Source organism: Electrophorus electricus, chromosome 14 (assembly GCF_041902795.1).
Source record: "Electrophorus electricus isolate QZ-2024a chromosome 14, ASM4190279v1, whole genome shotgun sequence".
NCBI classification, from domain to species: Eukaryota; Metazoa; Chordata; class Actinopteri; order Gymnotiformes; family Gymnotidae; genus Electrophorus; species Electrophorus electricus.
In genome coordinates this window covers 14240308-14264420 of record NC_137510.1, presented here as the reverse complement: position 1 = coordinate 14264420, position 24113 = coordinate 14240308, and the positions used below count along the sequence as shown (strand labels likewise).

The 24113-nt window shown below is 41.2% G+C and overlaps 1 protein-coding gene across 5 annotated transcripts; it reads right to left on the bottom strand.

Annotated features, from left to right (window-relative positions):
* Nucleotides 1-245: 245 nt before the first annotated feature.
* On the bottom strand, nucleotides 246-20293 carry limd1a (LIM domains containing 1a). 5 transcript variants are annotated; one of them, XM_027001733.3, is made up of 9 exons: nucleotides 19600-20290; nucleotides 18101-19391; nucleotides 13017-13118; nucleotides 6832-6899; nucleotides 6359-6421; nucleotides 5379-5509; nucleotides 3736-3787; nucleotides 1906-1974; nucleotides 246-1085 (listed from the first exon to the last, which is right to left on the bottom strand). In XM_027001733.3, exons 2-9 carry the CDS (start codon nucleotides 19347-19349, stop codon nucleotides 969-971), a joined length of 1851 nt encoding a protein of 616 aa, XP_026857534.2. In that variant the 5' UTR covers nucleotides 19350-19391; nucleotides 19600-20290; the 3' UTR covers nucleotides 246-968. The 5 variants fall into 5 exon arrangements, with proteins under 5 accessions (XP_026857534.2, XP_081552049.1, XP_081552051.1 ...); XM_081695923.1 differs by having other exon boundaries at nucleotides 18101-20290; XM_081695925.1 differs by lacking the exon at nucleotides 3736-3787 and having other exon boundaries at nucleotides 18101-20293.
* Between the last annotated feature and the right edge of the window lie 3820 nt (nucleotides 20294-24113).

Here is a 24113-nt window from a genome sequence, read left to right as displayed (position 1 = left end):
AAAAAATAAATCAAAGTATATGCTAAACCATACTCTCATCCAGTAACTTAAGTACTACTGAGATTAATACCAGTTTATATACTGTAAAAGGACAAGATAAAATCCAAGGTTTTGTTCATCAAGCAGACATTTCTAAAGAGTGTATTTGACTGAGAAATAAAATACATACTGTATGTTAGCATTCTATTACACTTATGGTCCAATCACCATAGGATAATTTTATGTAACAAGAATGTAGAGAAAAATAATAATAGTAGATTGATGTATTTGACACTTTATGCAGAATGGTGATCCATAGTGAGCCTTCCATTTATTTTGGTCACTCTGTGCCACTTGCACATTATAAGCAATAAAGGTGTTGTTCTGCAAAATATCCAAACTAAGCAGATGCATTACATCATTAAACTCAGTAATTAGCTTTTCACTTTCGTGAATTTACATACAAAACTACAAGTTAATTCAAGAGCTGCGAGGAACGGTTCTTATGGCTCTGGAGTTTGCTAAAATCCTTGCTAAAATCTTTATGCATTATTGATTTCATAAATCAGCCTTTCATTGTATACTTCATTGTATGTTTTGGTCATATGAAAGTACCGTGGTTACCCAGCCGCTATCACTCTGGACACATTTTCTCCCCATGATATGCAAGGATGTGTGAAAGGAAGGACTGACAGAATCGCAGCAGAATGAAGAATGAGTCATCAGACAAATATGAAAGATAGTACATCTGACATTCTTACACAAAAATAATTTATGAAAGGTCCTTAAAATATGTCAAACAAAATAATTAGGCTACATATTAAATATCCAAGGACACACATACACACATGATCCTTGGGGTAACTCAAGATTCATTCTTAAATCATACAATTTAGATTGTGCTGGTAAGTTTTTAGGCATGAGCTTTTGGCATTGCTGATGTTTCTTGATTCCCACAAGGGGGCAGCAAATATCCAGACATTCTGGTGTCAGATTGAGGGGCAGACTGGCTCAATGTGTTTGAGGTGGCATGCATGGCACAGTAGTTGCCCATCCAGTGGGTAACAGCGATGTCCTTCTTCATCATTCAGCTCCATCTGACAGTCCTGCACAGAAGGGTCCCACAGGCTTGAGTGACAAGACTAGTTTTAAGCCAAGATTCCTGTTATGTCTGTTCATAGTTAAAGGATTAAGAAAAGAAAAAAAACTTGTACAACAGCCAGAATGTTCTACTAACTGTATGAATATGATTTAAACCAATAAAGAGAAGAAGTATCATTCTTTTAACAAACCTCATGTGACTGCTTTCATACTTGCAAGCAAGGATTTTTAGCTGGCTGTATACCTGACTTGCCGAACTATATATTTTTCCTTCAGGTGGTTGCAAACTTTAATGAGAGATTCCCAGAAGGAGACGTTTCCTTGAATTAAGGTTAAATTCACCTAGTGAATGCAGTGTAAGCAGCTGAATGAAGATCACAGTACATGAGAGCTCTAGCAATATGTTTAAAGCTGCCACTACAGTGTAAAGATTAGATAGGCATACTTAAGCAAACATGTGGCAAGTTCAGTGGCCTTTGATTATGTGGATCTATTTGACCAACAGCTATCAGTCAAGCTTTGGTATGTCTAGGGGGCATTTAAGCTGTGGCAAAGGTGACAGAAATATGACACAAGACACTAGCATGTGCTCAGCTCTTTTTGTACTGAGTGCAATATCGACAAGATTGATTATTGAAAATTTGTTTTTAAGTTATGGCACAAAAATTTATTATTTTGACCACAATTTTTATTTTGACCACATGCATAGAGAAATTGAGCAAATCAGGCCTAGCCGGTGATTAACCTGGGACATAATATTTGGTTGGTGTCAACTTGGTTCAGTGCACTGATATTTTTGATGTTTACTCCTTAAATAAAACTCACCTCACAATGATAGCATTCCACATGATAGTCTTTGTCCATGGAGACCACTCGAATAGTTTCATCAGACCCCTGAAAGTACAAGGAAGCAGTAAAATGGCACTCCCTGCTCTTTGACACACACAGTCACAACCTTCTTTTGTGGGTAACTTTGGAAGCTTGGAAAAGTGTGTAAAAGGGAGACTAATGCTCTTATTTATAACCCCCTGGGTGTCCAGAACATATGCAGAAATAAAGAGTTTCTTACTTGCCCAAACACAATCAAACCCTTTGCTAATGCTCTGGGCATTTGGTCGGGGATGTGAAATTCCATTCAAGTTTGCTCAGTGCTCTCATGCTCTCAACAGGTATCTGCCCCTGCTCTCCATTCTAGCCCCTGGGGCTCTCAGGAAGGGGGCATTCCTCACAGGTCATCTTTATTTATGGTCTGGTGGGGATAAAAGGGGGGTGGGTGATACTAAGACTGTAAGGAGCAAAGCTTTCCCTCAGTTCTTCCTTTGAAGACCTCACCTCCAAGTGCACGAAAGTGAGCTCATCTCACTCAATATTAAAAAGCTGTTTAAGCTTTATTAATGGGCCATTTAACTAATAAATATTACAGTACACAATTATAAGTCTGTCGTTTTTGGTTGGTAGCCTACCAGCATTCCAAATATCTTAACATTAATGGGCAGTTAGAAAAATACATGGCGCCGATACAGGACATCTGGTGTTATTGTGACAAGTGCTGCGAATGCAATTAAATGCAAATGAGAGTCTGCATAAAGTGAAGTAGAAACTGACAAAGATGCTATATTCTATTTCGGTAGTGCCCTCATTTTCCCTACACACTAATCACATGATGTGGGTCAAGAGACCTGCAGCTGATTAAATCCCTTCATTCATAATGTCTGGCAATAAGACGTGTTTTTTGTTTCCCTCTACAACTACTGAACTGTATCTATGTAACATTGTCCCTGTTTTTTGCAAATGAATATCTGCTTGATGTTGGCTAGACAGCTTGCTATAGCTAATATTTAACTCATGATAGCATGAGCTGACTAGGTAAAAGTTAACAAGCTAAAATAATTTTCTGGCTGATTTGGAAAACTTGCTGAATAGGATATTACCATATCTTTGACAGTTTTCAGCAAAAAGTTCTAAAATATTAACAGCATCCATACACAAAAGAAAATGCCTGCATCTTTCTGTTTATTTGCTGCTATAAACAGCCATTCATCAAGATGGACTCACCAGAAGATCTTCATGAGACATGCAATAACTGGATAAAGTTTCATGTCAAATTCCTGCATAGTGAAATACCGTTATACACTACTCCCTGTGCAGTTTAAAGTTCCCTTCAAAATTTTCACTCCCTACGGTTGGGAATCTCCCTTAAAATTGCCAAATTCCATGTGTAATCTCTTCTCAGAGAACTACTAGGATGATTGGATTGCATCTAGAGTCACTGGCCACGTGTCCAGCCACCTGTCCCCTCTTCAGACTCTGGAGCATGACTTCAGAGAGGTTAAGAGGTAAGAGTCTGTTTCAGAATAGCAGTCATCTTTGATAGAGAGGTAGAGCAATATAAGACAAATCAATGCTGTAGTTTAACACAATGATGATGACCATTACTACACAGTGTAACACAGTTTACACAGTCTAACACACATTCTACGCAGTCTAACTTTTACACATGCTAAGAGCTGCACACCTGAGAGCCACAGATTCCACACCATGCTGTGGACAGTTGTCTTTTTGTGGCTGAGGTAAACTGTCCACAGTGGCAAGGATTAAAAAAGGTTTAAAAAAAAAACCTATGTATCCTTAAATGTACAATGTTATGGGGCTTACCTCAGAGGGTAGGATTGGCTGACTGCATGCTGCGCATTTAGGTGCAAGGACCCTATGAATAAGATTAGAGAAACATATGGGATGATCTTTCTGTCACATTCTCACTGTGGCAGATTCCTTTTAAAGAAAATTCAGAGCTAAAACGTGGTTTGGGTATGGCTCCTAGAATGCCAGAGACGGGAGGTGCTGCGCCAAGCTGCAGATGTGTTGGCTGTTCCCCTGTCTCGGGAGTGAATGAGCGCAGGAAAAGCTCTGGCCCACTGCTGGGGTTTCTCTACAAAGGGCTGCTGCCTGACTGCCTGAGATTTTAAAAATCACACTAACTTCTTCAGGAGGAATGGACAATACTCACACATATAAATGAATGAACATTAGACACTAACACACACACACACACACACACACACACACACACACACACACACACACACACACTTCCCGTTCTTCTTTTGAAAACTAGGAATATTATACTAAAATAGGCAAAATGAAAGCACATTGAAACAGTATAGCTCTGGTCAGGGCAGCCCATCTTTTTAAACAAATTAAAGAGCTTTAGGGCTCTTAAATCTCCTTTCAGTTTGTTTTGCTACCATCTTTAAACCTTGTACAATAATCTTTCCAAGATTATGGAATAATGTGACAGCCGATTGCCAAGTCTAGATCTAAGAGCTTTTGGATTTGTGAAAATAGGATCTACTTCTAGGTCAAGTCAATAAATGGAACTTCTCACCAAATATCCAATATCCTCCTGTGACAATTTATTATTGTTCCTTATGAATTATTTCAGTGTATTTCTTTTTATGTTTTTAGCTGTTGAGAAGAAATTGAGCTCAACCCTGGTAAAGGAATTGTGCCACTTGCCCCTTGTCTTATTTGCATTTCTCTTCTTTCAAACAATCCTTCCAAAGAAAATCCGAAATGTAACACAAATGAGTCACATCTGGCTTATCACAGCCTGTTCCTGGTGCAGGGCTATGATCTGGGCCCACCAATCTCTGGTGCCATAATAGGGATGTAGTGGGAACACTGCAGGGGGCAGAGTCTCCAAGTGTTTCTCTATCTTTATGGGAGCGCAAGAACACAGTGAGGGTAGCACCATGGGGGCTAGAGGGTATAAAGATCACTACTCACATACAGTCACTTACACACCTATAGTTGAACATCAGGCAAACTTGTAGGTAAAAGTGGGAAACAGCTGGTTAAACCCTTAGACCTCTTATTGTTCATATTAATATAGCACCCCTCTCTAAATACCAGCAAGCTTTCCTAGAAGAAGTGAAGATTTGTACAGGCACCAAACAGATCAGTAGCTCATAGGAACCAGCAGTCACACAACAGACTGCTGAGACAGTGGCTTTTAGCTGAATAGAAGGCAGTTAATTAAGGAAGTGGTAACATTAGCATTCAGAACCAAGCACGAAGGTTTTTAGGCTATCAAACAAAGTAACTTGTCACTATATTCACAGTTGAACCTTGATGCACTCTTGCAAAAGAGAACTTTGTGTTGTGTGTGTGGAGAAGGTTAAATATCTCTCTCTCTCTCTCTCTCTCTCTCACACACACACACACACACACACACACACACACACACACACACACACACACACATTATAGCAAACTTATGCATGGCCACACACACCCACCTGTGATAGTCTCTGACACAGTAGATCTTGTTCTCCGTGTCCACTGTGAAGGGCACGCCGTCCAGGCTCTCATTGCAGATGACACAGCGGAAGCAGCCTGGGTGGTAGGACTTACCCAGTGCCTGCAGGATCTGACAACCAGCTCCATGTTACTACTATGTAAACATACCCCAGCACGGCCAGTAAAGGTGACATATCTGGCCACACTTTCCCACTTCATTGTGGCATATGTTGCACTGTCATTTATACCCATAAATAAGCCTAATTTATACCTATTATTAAACTATTTAAATTAACTATTTTGACTTTCTCCAAATATTGGCTTTTACAGTAAGTGCTAACAGTGCACACAGAGCAGGCTGCACTGCACTGTATCTTCACACTGTCAGAGTGGAACATTCCCTCCAAATATCTGCAGTGGCTCTGAAGATTCATAAGATGAGGAATCCACAGCATAGGCTCCATTCTGAATGGATGTGGACATGATACTGTGTTCTCACCCTAACTTTGTGTTCGTTTCCTCTGTGTGCATTTTTGTGTGGTGTGCATCTCTGAACCCATCATAGAAAGAACCATTTCCTCTGTTTCCAGATGTCTCTCCAGGGAAACTGAGGTATAGTTTTGTGTAAAAGCATGTCTAATGGAATGCCAAATAATGCCAGTTGGGCATTATTTGGGCATTATAACCATCCAGCTAAAAATGTGAATTCCCAACACCCAGTTAAAGACATGGTTATCATAAACCAGTCTCTAATCAAAACTCTTTTACAACTATCCAAACAAAATACATAAATGTGAGTGTGTGTACATAACTGCTTGATTCAGTAGTGATGTGTGAGGATATTATTGGACCTGCACCTCCCTACAGAAGAACCCCTACCTCTTCAGTAGCATGCACTATTCTTATCATTTGTTTTGGATCCACCTGTCCCACTGTCCATCACTGGACGTTGGTACTGCACACAATGTACTGGACTCACCATGTCCATGATCAGGTGACCACATGCGTTGCATTTGTCAGCTGACTGCTGGAAGCCAGAGTACTGTTATGGTCAAAGAGAGCAGAGTAGGGCTTTCTCAGTATATTTTTCATGTTTCTCCTGTGCTAATCATATCAGAAGCACTAATGTTTCACCTGACTAAAAACATAACTAACACCCCCACCTCCCTACTTTGAACAAATAAAAATGGGTACCCTTAAACCAACACTTTGGGAAGAATTTTGTTTTCATAATGAAATCTCATGTAATAACTATAAAAATGTGATGGCTAGTTAAAACCAAAATCAATCAGAAATGTTTAACAATTGCATAGATGCTAACAAATGTCTGAGGACTATGCAGCAGACCAAAACATACTGGTAGTATATAAACTTCAATAGTATACACAACTAAGGAGGTCCACACGGGCTCATACGTGGCTACATAAACACTGAAAGTGGTAGATGGCTTACCAGGAAGTCCTCTTCACAAAACACCTTCCCACAGACGTAATAAAATGCTTTCCCCCTGAGCCTACGACCTGCAGCCAAGGTAGACAACCCAGACAAATGAAAATCTGTGCAGCAGCACCCGAGCTAGCCTCAGTTAGAGCATACACTAAAGCTCTTAAACCCTTTCCCATTACACCTGCTCCTGTTCATCCCTGCAAGACAAAAAAAATCTATATTTGACAAGGGAAATTTACTGGGAGATAAAAATATGAATACTTCCATTACAAATTCAAATGCAAATCATTTGAATATAAATACCAGATTGTATACATCAGAGGTAAATTTAAGGTTGGAAAATATTGTTTAATGCATTTCATTACACATAGCTATATTAAAATTATACACTTTGTAATTCTAAAGGTTTTTTTCTGGCCTTATTCTGCATTTATAATACAAGACATTCACTTATCGTTGTGCAATTTCTTTAAAATTTTGTATGCTCTATACCATATGTATTTAATGGTTAAACGGGCTGTTTATTAGATTTAAGAATACAGGCACACGGCACAAGGTAAGAAACCATATGGAACTCAGGCTGACACTGGTTTCCATCACTCCATAGGGTAGAGTTTACTGGGAGCACTTCCTGCCTGAATTGGGTCTTTTTTGGCCCACCCTCTTCCATAAGCACACATACAGGCAGGCACGCACGCACGCGCGCGCGCACGCACACCCCTCCCATTCACACAGCCCCTGTCCCACAGGAAAGGGGAACATTCCACACATTTTGTAAGGCAGGGGTACAGAGTAATATAGTTAACCCTTACATAACTAAGAAAAATCAGCCTCGAAAGATTTGCTGGTACATTTCTTTTGGGGAGATTCATTCCACTGTAGGTCTTGAAGTCTGAATCATGCAGAATGTTAACAAATACAGAAAAGCATCAGTCAGCCACCACCACATGTTCACAAAGCAATGTAAAGACTGCCTTCATGGTAGATTAACATCACCACACATCACACTGCAGTAGGCAAGCCAGATTTCAATGGAATATTTTCTCAGCAGATTTATATATGCAAAGATGTTAAAAGGCTTCAGCCGCGCAGCTGCTAAAGATATTCAGCATGGATCTTGGAATCCCACAGGAACAAGTTAATGAGAAAATGAAGCTGAATTCATCTGACCAGATTCAGTACCCAGCCAGTACCCTTCTGGCTGTCCTGGTATTATTATTTTTGACAACAGCAGCCCGTTTCAGCCTTGCTCTTTCTCTGGCAGTATCATCTCTTTCCTACTACTGAAATGGTTTATCCACACATCAGATTTCTTAGAAGTGAGAAATGTTTCCCCTTCTGAAACCTGTTGTTCTAATTTTCTTATAACAGGAGGATAAATGACTAAGGACTGGATGCACCGCTCTTGTTCCTCACACTCCCCTCTGTCTGTCATCATGAAAAAGGCAGTCAAGGCTGGGTTTGAAATCATGAAACACAAATTAAAGGATGAAGACCTTTTTCCTAGCTGTAGAATCCACATGGGTAATGAAAATCCAAAGCCTAAAGCCTTATGTGACATTCTGGAAGCATTTGGTTGCATTCTGGTAGCATTATGTGACATTCTGGTAGTTTGACACAGCAAGATGTCATGGGTTGATTCCAAATACACTATATTTTTTCTCAGAACTGGAGACTTTGAATCTTGATCCCCTTTTCCTTAAAAGATGAAAACATGGTGCAATGTTTAATTCATGCAGGAAAAAAAATAAAAGACTGGAATGCCAAGCATGCCCAGTCCACGCCATTTCCATTCCACATTCATTCCTTGTTTGCTGTTAATTTTTTTATGTTGTGCTTTATGTCTGTGTTTTTCATATTTTCTCTCTCAATCATTCTGAGGGTAATTGTTAACAACCTGGTAATGTATTGTAATGAGTACTGAATCTTGAATAATGGTCTTAATAACAAGCCTTTACAGTGACATATCTTTAATGAACAAATGGTTGAAATAATTAATGTCATTGTTAGAAAATAAATAGGAGGTGTTATATTAAGTAATTATCAGAACATTCTTTAGTGTCAATAGGCTCTAACAGAAGATTTCAGTGCTGCACAGTAATGGATGCATTTTTGGCCATTCCGCTCACAAAAACTGCACTTCAGGTTTGAGAAAACTTTCTGGAATGGACTGTTCAAGATAATACCACAGTGTTTCACTGGGAAGTTGTGATTTTGTGGTTGCTTTTAAGAAGTGTGAAGTGAATCTAATGGTTTGGCACAGGATATTTGACATCCTATCCTGTATATAATTACTCCTGTCAGGGTCCTGAGCCAGCAAAGCTACCCCACACCTGTACACTACCACTACCATCCTTCTTAGAGTGGTTTAGGCCTTGGTATGCAGTTTTATCTCCATACATATAGCAATGAGTACATTTTAACCGAATATTTATCTTTTGACTTATCTGTCCATATAACACTGCTCCAATGGTGCTGTGGAAAATGGTGTTTGAGCAAAGGATTTATTTTTCATTTGTTCTGTTACTTTTGTGGGGAGTAGTTGTGTAATTTGCGGGATCTTTGGAACTTGGTTGAGAGTTCTGTGGTGCGCCAAAGCCTTTGCACTGATCTTTGCCTACTGCCTAGAAGTAGAAACAGTGCCGAATCTCTTCCACTGGTAAATTCAATAAATTAAATACCTTTTTTTACTGAGCTGTACTGAACATGAACAAAGTTGGGTTGTGAAGGTTATATAGCCAAACTGTATATTGTATAGGTTAAAGCCACACCTGACTTAACTGTAATGCATTAGAGGTTATTATCCTTTTCTTCCATCATTGACCTTGTTTATTTTGTAAATATATGTTTATTTTGAATTACTCAGCAATTGTATGACAATATAAAATAGAGCATAAGCTGTTTGCTAAATGACTTAGATGAACATTACATTTAAGGAGTTATTCTTGCCAAGAACCAGATCATTCCAAACCATTTACAAATTTTTACTAAGTATATCTAATTTTCTTGAGAAGCTGAAAGTCAAACTGCTGGCTTCCTGCTGCAGGGTGCCATAGCCTGACTGAAGGGTGCAGAGAAGGGCTCAGATACAGAGCGCTTTAATTGGTGCTGAGGCCTGATTTAACAACTGCCAAATTCGAAGAGCAAACAGTAAGCCTATAAAGAATATCAAGCAAAGCCAAAATGGGCACTTTAGAGTATCCAAAGCTTGTCAACAGGTAGATATACAGCCCTTTACCTATGTAATTTGTTTCATTGGCCAGGTCTGAAGCACCTTCTCAAAAGTACTCTGAATGAGACAAACTACAGCTGTGGGTAAAAACAGACATTAAAAGAATATTGCTGTAACCAGTGGCTAGTACTTAATTATTTCCTGTCCTGGTTCTGCCACCTGGTATATTTAGAAAGTAACGCTTTAATATCTCAGATGTCCCTCTATCACTTGCTGATACTTAATTCCTTGTCAATACTTGTCATGCTACTACTGATTCTCTCAATGCTTTACTTTTTTAATGGAACTTACTGAGTATACTATTTCTAGACCAAACATAAGGCCATAAAACAAGACTCTGTCCAACAAAGTAGCAACACAATTGAATGTGCTGCATTAGATGTAGAGACCGGAAGTTTTAGATTGTTGTACTGTACATGGTTGTGGAAAGTTTGTGGTAAACTAGATGCTGCATACCTCAGACCGAACCTGTCATGCAAAATCTAGTTACATATTAAAATGCCTTATTAGAATGAACATCTTACACTTCTGTCTTTAAAATGCTTTCTGTATTATAGGTTATAGCTTAACATTTTAACATTTGAGTTAAAACTTAGAATTCTCACTAAAACTTCTAGCTTTTTCAAATGGATGGTTAACAATTTTTGTTTAACCTATCATTTGTAAAACATATTTAATTTATTTCATTCAGTTGTATTCACTGTGCACATGAATACAACACAAATGAGATTACAGTACAATTTGAAATAATAAAATAATTAAAGAACCACAGACAATACAACGAGGCTACAAGCAATAGATATATTGCATGATGCTAACAATGAAATGGAACCCATTATCGAACTTAAAAAGAAAAATGTATATGTAATTTCTGATCCCTGTTGACAGGTCTAACGTGTGCTTCTGCTTGTGCATACATCATTGTCAGGAGATCAGACCCCTTTGCCAACCCTGTAATACACTTCTGGGTCTCCCTCCCCCCTGGGTCCCAGCTGACATAACACACCAAGCACGCTTCTATCTGCTTATCCCACCCATGGAGTAGGGACCCCACTTATTGGCTGCATTCCTTTACAACCTTTTCCCCTGGGTTCAGAGCCCCCCTCTCCCTTGGGTTCAGAGCCCCCCCCTCCCCTGGGTTCACTCACGTCTCTGTCCTCCACTCTGCTACCCCCAAGTTCTGAAGTGAAGCTACATTGTGCATTCTTACCACCACCAGAAGCTTAGAAACAGTGAACTCAGGTGGACATGGATACTTAAACAGCACACACACAAAGCACGAGACCTCTTGAAGGGCCACACACAGAGCCACACAGGAACTGGTTCTGAGGTATCCCAGTGAGTGATGGCTCAGGCTAAAGGTCTGGCCTGTTGGTATTCTCTAATAGCTAACAGCAGACATCTGCGAGCCTCTGTGTTTACCCAAGTAATTAGGGGCAAAATTTTAATTAGAGGCATACCAGAGAGCACCAGTCATGCAGGTGAGAAGCTTAGAAATGCCCTGCCAACTTTCAATTTGAAGAATTATTAGGCCCTACTTTGTGACTGGCTGCCAAGCCCAAAGGGTGATTTGATTAGAGGATGGGTACGCTGTGTGAAATCACACATATGGTCCCAGCTACACCTGGCCACATGCCTCCAGCCAGCAGGAGTGCTTAGCCCTACAAACATTACAGCCAACACACAGATTAACCCTGAAACCCTAACACCAATCAAATTCTGACCGCCAATTTCCTCACTCACAAACACACATGCACACACACACATATACACACACACACACACACACACACACACACACACACAACAGTACTGTGTGTGACATTGTCCCATTGTAAATTTGTAGCTGTGTCATTGAAAGCTGATCAAACTGATGTTATATTCCGAATGTTAAACGATGGTTAAACAACATAATAACCTAACCCAAACACAATATCAACATCTATACTACTTACCAAACACATATTCTGCAGTGCAACTCCACTCAGCAAACCATGGCCCCTCCTCTATGCCCCCCCCCCCCACTTTTTACACCTTCCTGGCACTGCTTAAACACAGACACACCCTGAAACCAAATAGTGAGTGCGACCACTTCACCATGCTCACACGAGGCCAAGGGAGACAAGAATGTGAGAAGGCTGGTGGAAAACAGAGATGGGTGCTTTTTTACTAAAAAGAGCACAAAGGATGAGTGTCTGCAAGAACTGATGGATAAGTACTGAGGTATCATGTTAATGGAATGAATACAAAATGAATTTGAAACAGCTTTAGATTGGGAACATATGCAGGTACTGGAAGCTGTTTGGCTAACTTATTTGCCACTGTTTTCCTAGAGGGCTGCACAGTTCGTGTCTTATGAGCTGTTCTAGCAGGCAGCCTCTGTCTCTCCTCTGTGTCAGAAAAGGAACTGCTGAAAGAATGTTTTGAAAAGTTGCTATCCAACTACAACTGCATGTGCTAGTCACGGGCATTTGGGGCTGAAGTTACAGATGGTGCTCTTTGGACTCAGTGTTTCCATCTCTAAAGGAGTAGGTCAAGCTTTATTCCATGTTACTGAATCTCTAGTGTTAGTGAAAGAATCCCAGCCATGCATCACTCCACTATTCTGCCCGCTGTCCTGTGACATGGAGCCTCTATGAGTAGCCTTAGCCAAGGCCTCCCATGATTCATGGAGACAGGGGATGTGAAATGAATGCTAATAAATGACAGTGGTGTCATAAAAACAAATATGCAACACATTTAATTTAATTTAGCATTATATAATTTGTTGCATTTCTTTTAATTACAATTAATTTAGAATAAATAATACAGAACAGACCGTAGCCTAATTTAATTTAAATAGGTATCCATTCCCATCCATAATGGAAAATGGGAAGTGTAAGTAAACACCACACCTAGTACCATTATCCCCAGTGAGGTGGAGAGAGGGAGAGAGGTGTCTGGATAAGTATGTACTTACTGCAGGCGCTGCAGGTGAAGCAACTGTCATGGTAGAGGCTTCCCATGGCCTGGCAGGCCTGGCTAGATCCATACACAGCCTTACTGCACTTCACACAGCTGCCTGCAGAGGAGCAGAACACCGGAGTCATAAAAAGAAAAGTACTGACCACATCCAGGGCACAAAGCAGTGATACGAGCTGCAGACCAGCATCTGGAGAACTGTGGGTTCCATACCACATAGCCAGCACCGAACAACGCAGCCCTACTGGGCTGCAGGGTGTGGGGTACAGCATGTCCTATTAACACCGAGCCTCTCCTGGGATGCAACAACTGGCACCACACATGGAGGCGTTATTGTAGTTTAGTGTACTTTTTCCAGCAATATTTAGGATACATTTTTGCATGCACCACAAATCAATGCTTATGTGTTCCAAGCTAAAAACAAATATATTCATGTCATGGAATATAATATAGGGTATTAAATCAAAACAAAGAAGGAGGAGAGAGTAAGGAGAGGTGAGAAGCAGAGCAGAATGGGAACACGCTGTGTGGTTATAGATGGAAACTGAATGCATTTCGGGTGCTTGGGTTGGCAAACAAGCTCAGAATTTTGCCCTGTGACCAGTGCAATCAGTCTATGATGTGTTCCCAGCTAACTGTGCCAAACATGCTAGAGAAACACACACACACACTCTCTCTCTCTCTCTCTCACTATTAGATACAGAGTACAAATAAGCAGAGAGTGAAATTCAAAAAAGAAAAGCAAAGACAGCGAGACAGACAGATAGAGAGCGCGGGGTGGTCTTGTACTATAATCCAATATAAAGAGGGGCAGTGTGAAGGACTTGTGTGTTGTGACATTTCCTGTCATGTTTACTGCCAGAGCACAGGCAGGGGAAGCATGGAGCTTCACCAACGCAACACACCCCTGATTACAGTTGATGCTTTCGTCCCTGCAACTTCCCCCACCCCTCCTCCACAGCGACGGCGGACCAGCATCGAACGGAAGCACAGACATAATTATGGCCCAGTCATAGTAATGACTGTCACTCAGTGCACAGTGAAACCATCCAAAAGAGCAATGAGAAATAGAGTCCTTCATAATGCACCACTCTCAGTGTTCTTGGAATTGACAGGCAACCACTGCAGGGAGCCCAGAAAAAGCAGTGGTGGCACTGGCTGTGATAATGAAGCAGTAAAGAGAATGACTCTCCTGTGGGTTACAATGCACATTGTTATTGACAATGCAAAACTGATTTGAAATGGTAATTCAATGCACCTGTGATCCCACGAAGAGCACTGTGCATTTTTAGATCCTTTTTCCTGGGTGGCCCTGTGTGGGCATTAACTGCCATTTAGACACAAATGATCAGCCCCTTAACACAGTAATATAACATTTTAAAAGACTGCAGTCAACAGCATGAATGGAACTTGGCTTGCAAGACCTGAGTGCCTTTGGAATGACAAGAAGAACTAACAAGAGTTTTGTAGACCCTTAGCTCGGAGTGTAGGTCTGCGTGGCAAGTGTGCCAAGAGCAAAAAAGATCAACACAATTAGCAGAGTTGCCCTGAGCTAACAGCATTAACCACAGCAAGCTCCCCTCACAGGAAGAGGAGCACAACATGGCCAGGCTGGACACTCACAAAGCGCCCTCTGTTCCTTCTGGTATCCAGCAATCATCAGGCGCCTGACCGCAGCCTACTCCCTCGAAGCACACACTAAAAGGGAGAACTTAAAGGATCCAACCACCCCTAAAACTTACACGCCAACTGCAGCATACTACCACTTGCATATCGAAAGCCTTATGTCCAAACGTTTCAAAACTCCACAAAATTTACCAGTATTACTTTAAAAAGTCAAGTGTATGTAGGACAGATAGCACTTTATTGATCCCAAAGGAAACTGCAGCAAGTGCAGTTGTGGTGGTGCTAAACATCCTTTCTCAGTGTATGACATTTATACTTTTAAATTACTAAGACATACATTATTCCATCCAGGTGATACATTTGTTAAGTAAATATGCTGTTAAAGTCAGTTAAAGCTATGTTGCTATCTTTTTTTGTGTGACTACACAAAGGCAGTTAGAAATTCACTGAGCACCAAGACCGTTCATTTCTCATGGTCAATTTTACATTGGCAAGACTTTGCCCAGCCGTCGCATACTAATTTCCTAGAATGAAAAACAACTTCCTGTTTAATGAAATCTCGGCACTATCTCTCAATAAGAGGATGTCTTCAGTCCATGTCCTGCTGTAAGGCAGAGAAAGATTTGGACAGCCTTGGATTGCAGTGATCTACACTGACACTTGCATATCAGACAGGTGCCTAGAGGAACCTGCCATAGGAATGCATGACAATCACCAGTCCAGTATATAGGCCTTTCTCAGGCAATCTAAGGCTCTAGAAGGCTGTACATATTGCTTCCACCAGACTGGCCAAACAAAATCAATATGCTTCCAGTCAGCACTCTCAGTTCGGAATGGCTATATGGCACCTTCCCTAGGAGGAACAAAGTTGTTAATGAAATCCAGTACTTTTCATTGATCTATTGGAACATTTGGCATCATCCGCTACCTACAGTGGTACAGTGGTCATACACATCTTCAGCTCTAGCGGACATAATTTATTCTAGCAGATTAATAAAATCAAACACTTGGAGAACAATAATGACCATATATAGTGTACATACATATACAAGCATATGCACGCATGTGCCGTAAAGCTTAATTTAACTGAAACTCAAACATTAAGAGAAAAAGCCAAGACACCTGAGGAATAATTAGGATAAAACCACTCAGTAGACAGGCAGATTAAGTAATCCTTAATCAAAACACCCTGAACACACCAGCACCATTGTCTGCATCTGCTGCATTACACGTGCAGCCAGGAGCCACTCCACCGGTCCCCTCCTATTCCTGCTCCCCGCTCCCCCACCTCATATCTCATCCACTGTCTCTCCCAAAACAAAAGGGACTGGCAGGGAGGGGCTTGCATGCTTAAGGCACTCCAGACAGAGGAAAGATCACAATAGCTCTCCACTTGGACGTCAGCAGGGAGAGTCTCACACTTGGGCTCCACTATAGCTCATCCCTGTTTATCATCATCTTCTGTCCCTGGCCCGAGCCCTCCATAAATTCCAGAGCCAGTTTTCCAGACATTCCTCAATGTCCCCCTGGTGCAGCAGTTTGGCTCCTTCTTCCTTTTCCCAGAACCTCTGCTCCAGGGCTTGCCAATCACAGAAGCACACGCTGCATGGGTGGAAATAACCCATATGAAAGCTTCTGTGTGAAAGATCACATGTGTAGCTGAGATTAAAAATGTTTTTTGGAGGGGGAGGGGAAGTAAAACAAAACAGGATACTTTTCTAATAGGCTAATCCCTTTCTGTAAAAGTTGGAGTTGTTTCATCAAAAGAACCACAGATTTCTTGACTGCTCTGTATTGTAAGAGTTTCCTGTGCAGCGAGACAAGAGCTCAGTGTGGTGGCTGACGCCAGTGCCCTCTTCACACTTCCACAGTGCCAAAGACCCGAAGCTCAATGCTCACCTACTCCCTGGTGGAGAAACAGAGCTTCATGAAAAGCACGGCCAGCCTTCAAATATGCTTATGCACTTACAAGGCTAAAATCTTTCATAATTCAGTTCATCTTCATGCCAGATGCTGTGTGAATCGAAGAAGGAGTTATAGTCTCATGGAAAACGTCATGGGTCAGGAGGACCTGAGTGAGAATGACATCATGCCTCTGATGCTACTTTGCTATTCTCTTGCTAGAGGTTCAACCTCAGAAACTTAGGTTAACATGTTTGATTACATCTGCTCTCACTGACATTAACCAAGAAGCAGGACTCTGCAGTAGTATGTAACCATCTCTGGACATCTCTTAAACAAAACCTTAAATTGAGGACCGTTTGGGAGTGCAGTGTTTCTGGAATGCTTTTGTTTTTTTTCCTTAAAAATACAAGATAAAAAAACAGAACACCATTATGGAGACAAAAATATATGAAGTAAGTAGATTTACAAACAACAAAAGGATTCAAACCCTAGTTTCTGCGGTTTGGCAGTGACAAGATATCTAGGAAGCAAACTGAAACATTTACAAGAGACATTTAGAAATAGGAAATGGAAGTGTGGTGATACTGTCAGTTTGCTAAGTGGGGATATGATGACTCCAATCTGGTCCCCGCCCTGAAAATGTCATCTGTTGGTGGGATGCATGAGCACTCCACATGCTCGTTCTCACAGGCTGTTTTTAACAGCTGCCTAATGCCTACTTAATTTTATTGTGGGCATCGTGATACATCTATGTGATGAATTACACTTATCATTATCTTATCATAATCATTATCTGTTTCCATGAAAATGTAGAGGAGCTCATGAGGGCCTATTTTTGTTACATGACTAACCAAAGTCTATTTTTAAAAAGTGTAACATATTAAATAACATCATTGGACATCATGGAGCAGGCCATACAGGAAATTCAAACAAGACTAATGGGCAAAATATCCAAAACATCAAACTTTTTTAATAAAAAGTGGTCACCTTTTTGGAGATTTATAAAGGTTAAAGCCATTTATCTATGGCATTGGGTCTGTGTCATACTTGTAATAAGAAGCCATCTTTATTAAAAAGGCTTATTACATATTGTTTATTCCAAAGGTCAGAGGGAAAAAAAAAGCAAGATACTGAGGAAGGATGATGAAACAAATTAGACAATGATTAACACTGAACCTGAGCCATGATTCCGTAGGCTGGAGACAGACTTTAGGCAGGAAGAAATGGCTTAACTGTCTCTCTCTCACACACACACACACACACACACACACACACACACACACACACACACACACACACACACACACACACACACACACTTGACTATACCACTCTCAATCTGGTCAATGCCTGAATCACTTCTCTCTCTCTCTCAGCTGCTGAGACACACAGACACACACTCACAAATAAGTGAAGGTCAAGTGGAAACAACCAGCATATTTTTCAATCCGTGGGTTGATATGTAACCATTCCTTTTCAAAAATTACTTAGGAGAAAAATATTAGTAGAAGAAAAACCCCACAACACTGGGAGTGATCACACTGGTCTTACCGAAGTAGTCAGCTTTAGGCTGGGCCATCTCCTTTTCCAGACGTTCAGTTAGAGCTTCTAATTTTATTTCAGCTGCAGATGGCCTGTGCTCTGTCTGTATATGGAGAGTCTGGCATGGCAGTTTGAGCACCCGTGGGGGGCTGGGGGCTTCACTCCCAACCGGCTCTGCAGCAGCTAACTGAGGGGAAGGGATTGCGTGGCTGTCTGCCTCTGCAAGACTCCCCTGCCCCTGACTATGACCCTGCATCTGACCCACAGCTGGGGGAAAGGCTTCCGGCTGATGCGGCTCTGGCTGGCTGTGTGCTGCTGGGGTAACCTGGACACAAGAACTGGAGCCAATGCTTTGTGTTAGCCCATTGTGGCAAGGGTTCCCAGGGACGGGCCTCTGAGCTGAGATGGGCTGGAAGTGCTGAGTGGTGCTCACATGAGGTGGAGAAGAAGGAGGAGGAGGAGGAAGAAGAGGAGGCTGGTAGGAGTCAGCCACGCAGGCCCTGCGGGTACCCACAGGGGATGGTGAGACAGAGTCATGCTTCCCACAACTGGGGAAGGATTGGGATGGTGAGCTCTGGTGAGGTGGAGGAGTAATTCCCCGGTTGTGGTTGGCTCCAGGTGCACTTGGACTTGGACTGTTGCTAAGGGAGGAAGATGATGATGATGCCTGACATGGAAGATCACTCCTAGAGGCCCAAGCAGCAGAAGAGCTGGAGGGGGGGACAGCATGAAAAGGCAGGGGAGCATGGTTGTACATGTTTCCAGTGTTGACAGTTGGGTGATGGTAGGAATCCAAACGCTCTTTGTCATCATAACTGTTCCCATATCTATAGCCCCTGCTGCTGGGAGCATCATGTTGGGTGGCTGGATGATGTTTTTGTCCTTCAGAAAATGAATACTGATGAACACTGGCTGTGCCTGGCATAGGCCCCGAGAGTATGGGTGGCTTAGCTGCTGCTTCAAACCCCTGTTTGTAGTTATTGATAGGTGGTCTGTCTTTGGTGTGAAATGTGTTGTCTGACACTTTCAAGTGGCCTCCATTTAGGCTTGCTGCCAGACTGTTTACCATCTCTTCTTGATGCTTCTGCATGTGAATTCTCGTCATTTTGGACGCAAACAGTCTCCTAGTTTCCTCAAAATCAGGATTATTGCCCGCGTCCCTCTTAATTCGGAATAATCCGTCCTTCGACGCCTCGTACATATTGAGATCCTCAATAAATTTACTTGCTTCAAGCCCCAAATCTTCGTATTTGTCCATGTTGACGAATGTACTCAAAGTTCAATGTCAAATGAGCGTAACCTATATATTTGAGAACACGACAAATCCTGATTAGGCTGTTAGAAAGAAGTCAATTCAAAATCCTTACTTTTGCCATTGAAGAAAGTTAAAACGGAAGGTTAAAAGCACAGGTAAGTCCGAGGAGAAATATTTACATATAGTAAAAATTCAGATTCTGTGATGTACCCAACTATAAGCCGCGTGGAAAAGTCAGAAAACGATGTATTACCTTAAAAATCAAATACTTTACAACCACAAAGTCGAGAAAGAGTCCTGTGCAAAAAAAAAGCCAACGAAATGATAGAAGAATCCGGCGACTTCTCTTCAGTTGTGCTTACAGCAGGATGCTGCACGCGCCGTTGAGGAGCGTGAAGCGTGAACAGCTTGTCCTCTTTCCAAACCTTGAGGCGCGCAGTTCGAGATCTCCTCTTCAAAGTTTTGTACAACTTCTTAACAAACTATCTGGGAGTATTAGTTAGTAAATTTGTCTAATACTTCAAACGCTCTAGCTTCTTGCACTACCGCCGACAATTTTCATACAGAGGCTTAACAGCAACCAGGACGCTTAAACTATATTCAATCTACCACGCAACTCGCGTTGGTTTTTTATTTAAAGACACAGTAACCTAAATATGACAGGCGGCTGTTCTTAGAACAAGGCAGACCTTTACACCAACGCTGAAATGAATATTGTCCACGTATAGCACAGCGTACTGTTTATAGCGGTTAAAAGCCATTTTAAAAATATCCTAGCCTCACCCCGTTACACACGTACAACCCACACGAATATACAACAAATCTTTTACTGTCAAGTTATCTTTGGACATAACAAGTGACTCGGGTAAACGTAACGTAAATTAGTTCAGATAAATCTAAGTTAACTGTAACAACAACTGTAACATTTCTGCTAGACGTCGTCCAGTTAACTCCGTCAGCCTCCCCCTCCCCCGGCTCTCTGGTTTATCGTGATGAATCTAGGCTTGGGTCCAGCGTGTGTAATTATGTTGACTGGACATCATAAGACGGAGAGAAACGCTTCCTAGTTATAGTTCACTTCATTGACCCCTCACATCTTTATATGGCCTCTGCCTCATCGTTCTTTTATGTTTACAAATTTACGTCCCTATGTACGGTAAATTAAAATAAAAATAACATTCGTTATAACTTGGAAACAAATTTTCCTAGTATTTAAATGCTAGGAAATTGTCAAAGTTTGCATAAGCTGCCTGCTTGTGAAATACAAAGAAAATATAATTAATGCTGTAGAAAAAAATAAAAATAAAATGCCTGTGTAATTACGGATAGTTCTGCCAGAGATACTGGAAGTAAAGTGTTAATTCGGTGTAATTAAATAAATAACTTAAAAAAAACACTTATGATATGGGTGTAATTTTCATGTGTGTTTTTAGTGTTGGTAGCACAACAAAAGCAGCATAATGATTTAGTCACTGTGATGTCACAAACATTCAGTTTTCTTTGAGATGGCTTTTGTGATAGTGCCTCGTTTTCGTTATGTTCTCCCACTGAGAAATAAAATATCAAATATGTTGTATGGGACAGCTAAATTACTCAACTTAGATGTAGCTCCATCATCCTGTATTTTTCCCCACACTCAGTTGTATTGTGGACACAATCAATGCCTCAAAAAACACAAAAATATTTTTTCCCCTTTAAAGAGCAAGACTAGTAGTTGTTAAGTGCTTCAGACTATTCCACCTGTAGCCACGGTAACAGAACACATACCTGAAATCTCAAAACTACTACAAACACAGAGTTATCCATTAAAAGAAACTGTTCAAATATTTTCTATTCATCATTTATAAAGTACAAACATCATTCCACAAATGAGGCGTATGTAGACTGTAGATGTATGTAGTTGAATTACAACACTATATAATTTCACATTAGCATACTACATCTCTACTGGAGAAGTTCCACATCAGATTTCAGACACCACACAAGAGAAACTGACCCAGGAGAGAGCGCAGTTGTGCAAACAGGACGTCACAGAATCCCAAATGAACCAGTGCATGACTGCATGAGAAGGAGAGCCAGGTGTCAGGTAACTGCAACGGCCTACATGCCCCCATTATCAGCAGAGCTTTGCATGATGCATTTTGGGAACACACACACACACCACTGCAGCTGCAAGCCACACATTCCAGAAGCCCTATCTGCTGAGTGAATGCGGAGAGGAATGCCTGTGTATGATAAAAACACATGCTCAAACTACCGCAAGCAGGAGGCCCAGCATGGGCACTGCTTCACTTGCACTGGAGCTACCACTGTAAAAGCACAGAGAGAAGGTATTATTAGGTAGGTTCATTCATATTGATGTGATTTTTAAAATAGCTACGTCAAAGTTGTACGCATATATATGCTTCACATGTTTTACTTTATTTATTTATTTTTTAACCTAGTTTACATATGTATATGTACATGTACATATTTATAAATGTACATTTGTTGCTTGCAAATATGCCTCTTCCTGCTGCCATTTTGTCCTGTGTTGATTTTTCCTCTGTGTTGAGTCTGGGGCCTCAACTTTAAAAGGCGCTAATGCTGTTAAACACATCTGCAAGAAAGAAAGCAGACAACCACTGGAGCAGAGGAAATGGTTTAGGTTAATGAAACAGTCCGCTTCGCACTGAGCCTGGATAACAAGCACAGTCATGTAGCAGTAACCCAGACTTGGATTTCTACAATGGGTATAGTAGATGCGAATCTATGCTTTTCCACAAAGCCTCTAACACTGCCATGGGTTCATGTGTTTTCTATTTAAATGAATTCATCTAATGTCATGGATGTGGAACCTAATCATTGCCAATCAACCAGATAAATGCCTACAAAAACCAATGGCATCACTGGAAAGAGCACATCTGTTCCATGTCATAACTGACACTGTGTCAAAATGATGCTTAAAAGGCTAAACTATTGACATATTAGCATTCCCCAAACCTAGTCCTACAATGCCACTGCCTTGCAGTTTCAAACATCCTGTGCTCCAATATGCTAGCTTTGCCTACAACACGTGCTTATGTTTTTAAATACAAGGTAGCATACAAGTGACTGAAGCAGATGTCTACCATGAATTGTGAATCTTTGAAACCACAGTCATATGACACAACTGCATTGACAAGTCAAAAGGCCAGCTGTTTAAGAATTCAACTCAGAGGAAGATCATTTCATTGACATATATGTCAATACTGATACTGGACTTATACTGGAGTTCTGTTCTAGTATCAGATCAGCTCAGTACATATCGATATTGCTCATGAAGTATGTCAAAAACAAAAAACTGATGCAGAAACAGTACTCCACCTTGAATACTAGATTAACATACATAAAAATAGGACCTTGAGATTCAGCAAATTTTAACAGCAAAAGGCGAAAAAGGGAAAGAAAACACTTCCTCTATGGAAATAGAGATGACAACACACAAATACATTACAGTCTAAGGACAGGATATAATAAGCAGCACTAAAAGAATATCTGCTACTGGCTGTGTCAGATTACTGGGTTTTGCGAGAACATATTCACAGACAAGAGTCAGCACATATGAGGAATGTAAACGGGTTACACTTTTATTGCTATTATTCAGCAGTATAACTCAGTGAGTCACTATAATGCTTCCATGACACAGTGGGGGAAGGGAGAGATTTCAGAGCCTGGCGATCTGATGGTCTGAGTAAGTTATGTGAAGTCAGAGAATGATGCCTGGCTTTGTTAAGAAACATTCTCAAACAATAGACCCACTGTTAAATTTTGGAGTCCTCTTGGGACTTCAATACCCAGGAGGTTCAACTCCTCTGCTAAGTTGAAAGCAGGGCTTTATGTCTTTACTCAGCTTTTGTTTTTCTTTTTCCTGGCCAAGAGCTAAGTGAATGACCCTACAACACTATTAATGAAGTCAAGCAATTCGTCAGGCATGGCTTCAGCATGATGCTCGTTCCCACTGGTGCCTGCTGGCCCCCTGGCCAGGGCTGGGCCAGGGAGAGAGGGCTGGTGAACTGCACAGGTGCTGCAGTGTGATGACTGAGCTCTCTCTGCTGCCAGCCCTAAAAAGGAACTGCTGATAGACTTTTCCAAAGCTCACAAACAGGAACTCAGCTGATTCAAAAGCCAAAGCAATCAGTACATTCTATTCAAATACCTCTTGTGTAAGAGCAGACCATTTGCCTCCGATGTGGAAAAACAGCTTGAAATTTCAATATCAGTTCTGAATAATTTGACACTTGAATCGAGATGCTTTGAAAGTTAAATGGACCTTGACAATGCTGTTTTCAACAGTGTTCTCCAGATAGCATTCTGGGACACAGTATATGAGCAACACTGAATCGGTATAGTTTTCGCTTTCAGCCCAGTGGGTATTCTCATAGGTATCATTACTTCTGTGCCTTTGAAAACATGTGGAAAAGGACAATTTACAGCCTGTATCCACTAAACAGAACATACAGAACTAAACAGAACAATCCAACCAGGACAGAATGAGTCACCTACAGGCTGGTGATTGCTGCAAGGCTCTGCATTTAGTTCCAAGTGCCAGCGGGAATGTACCTGCCGTGTGTGAGTAGAACAGACTGTGCACCTCTTTAAAGCAGGGCAGGGGATGGTGGGAGGACCGCTAGCCTGTGGGGCAGTGGCAGTGCATCAGGCTGGGCGTGCAGAAACAGCCTGGAACATGACTGCCTAAGCCCAATGGGTTATTGTTAGAAATGACAACAGAGAAGGAGAGACAAAGAG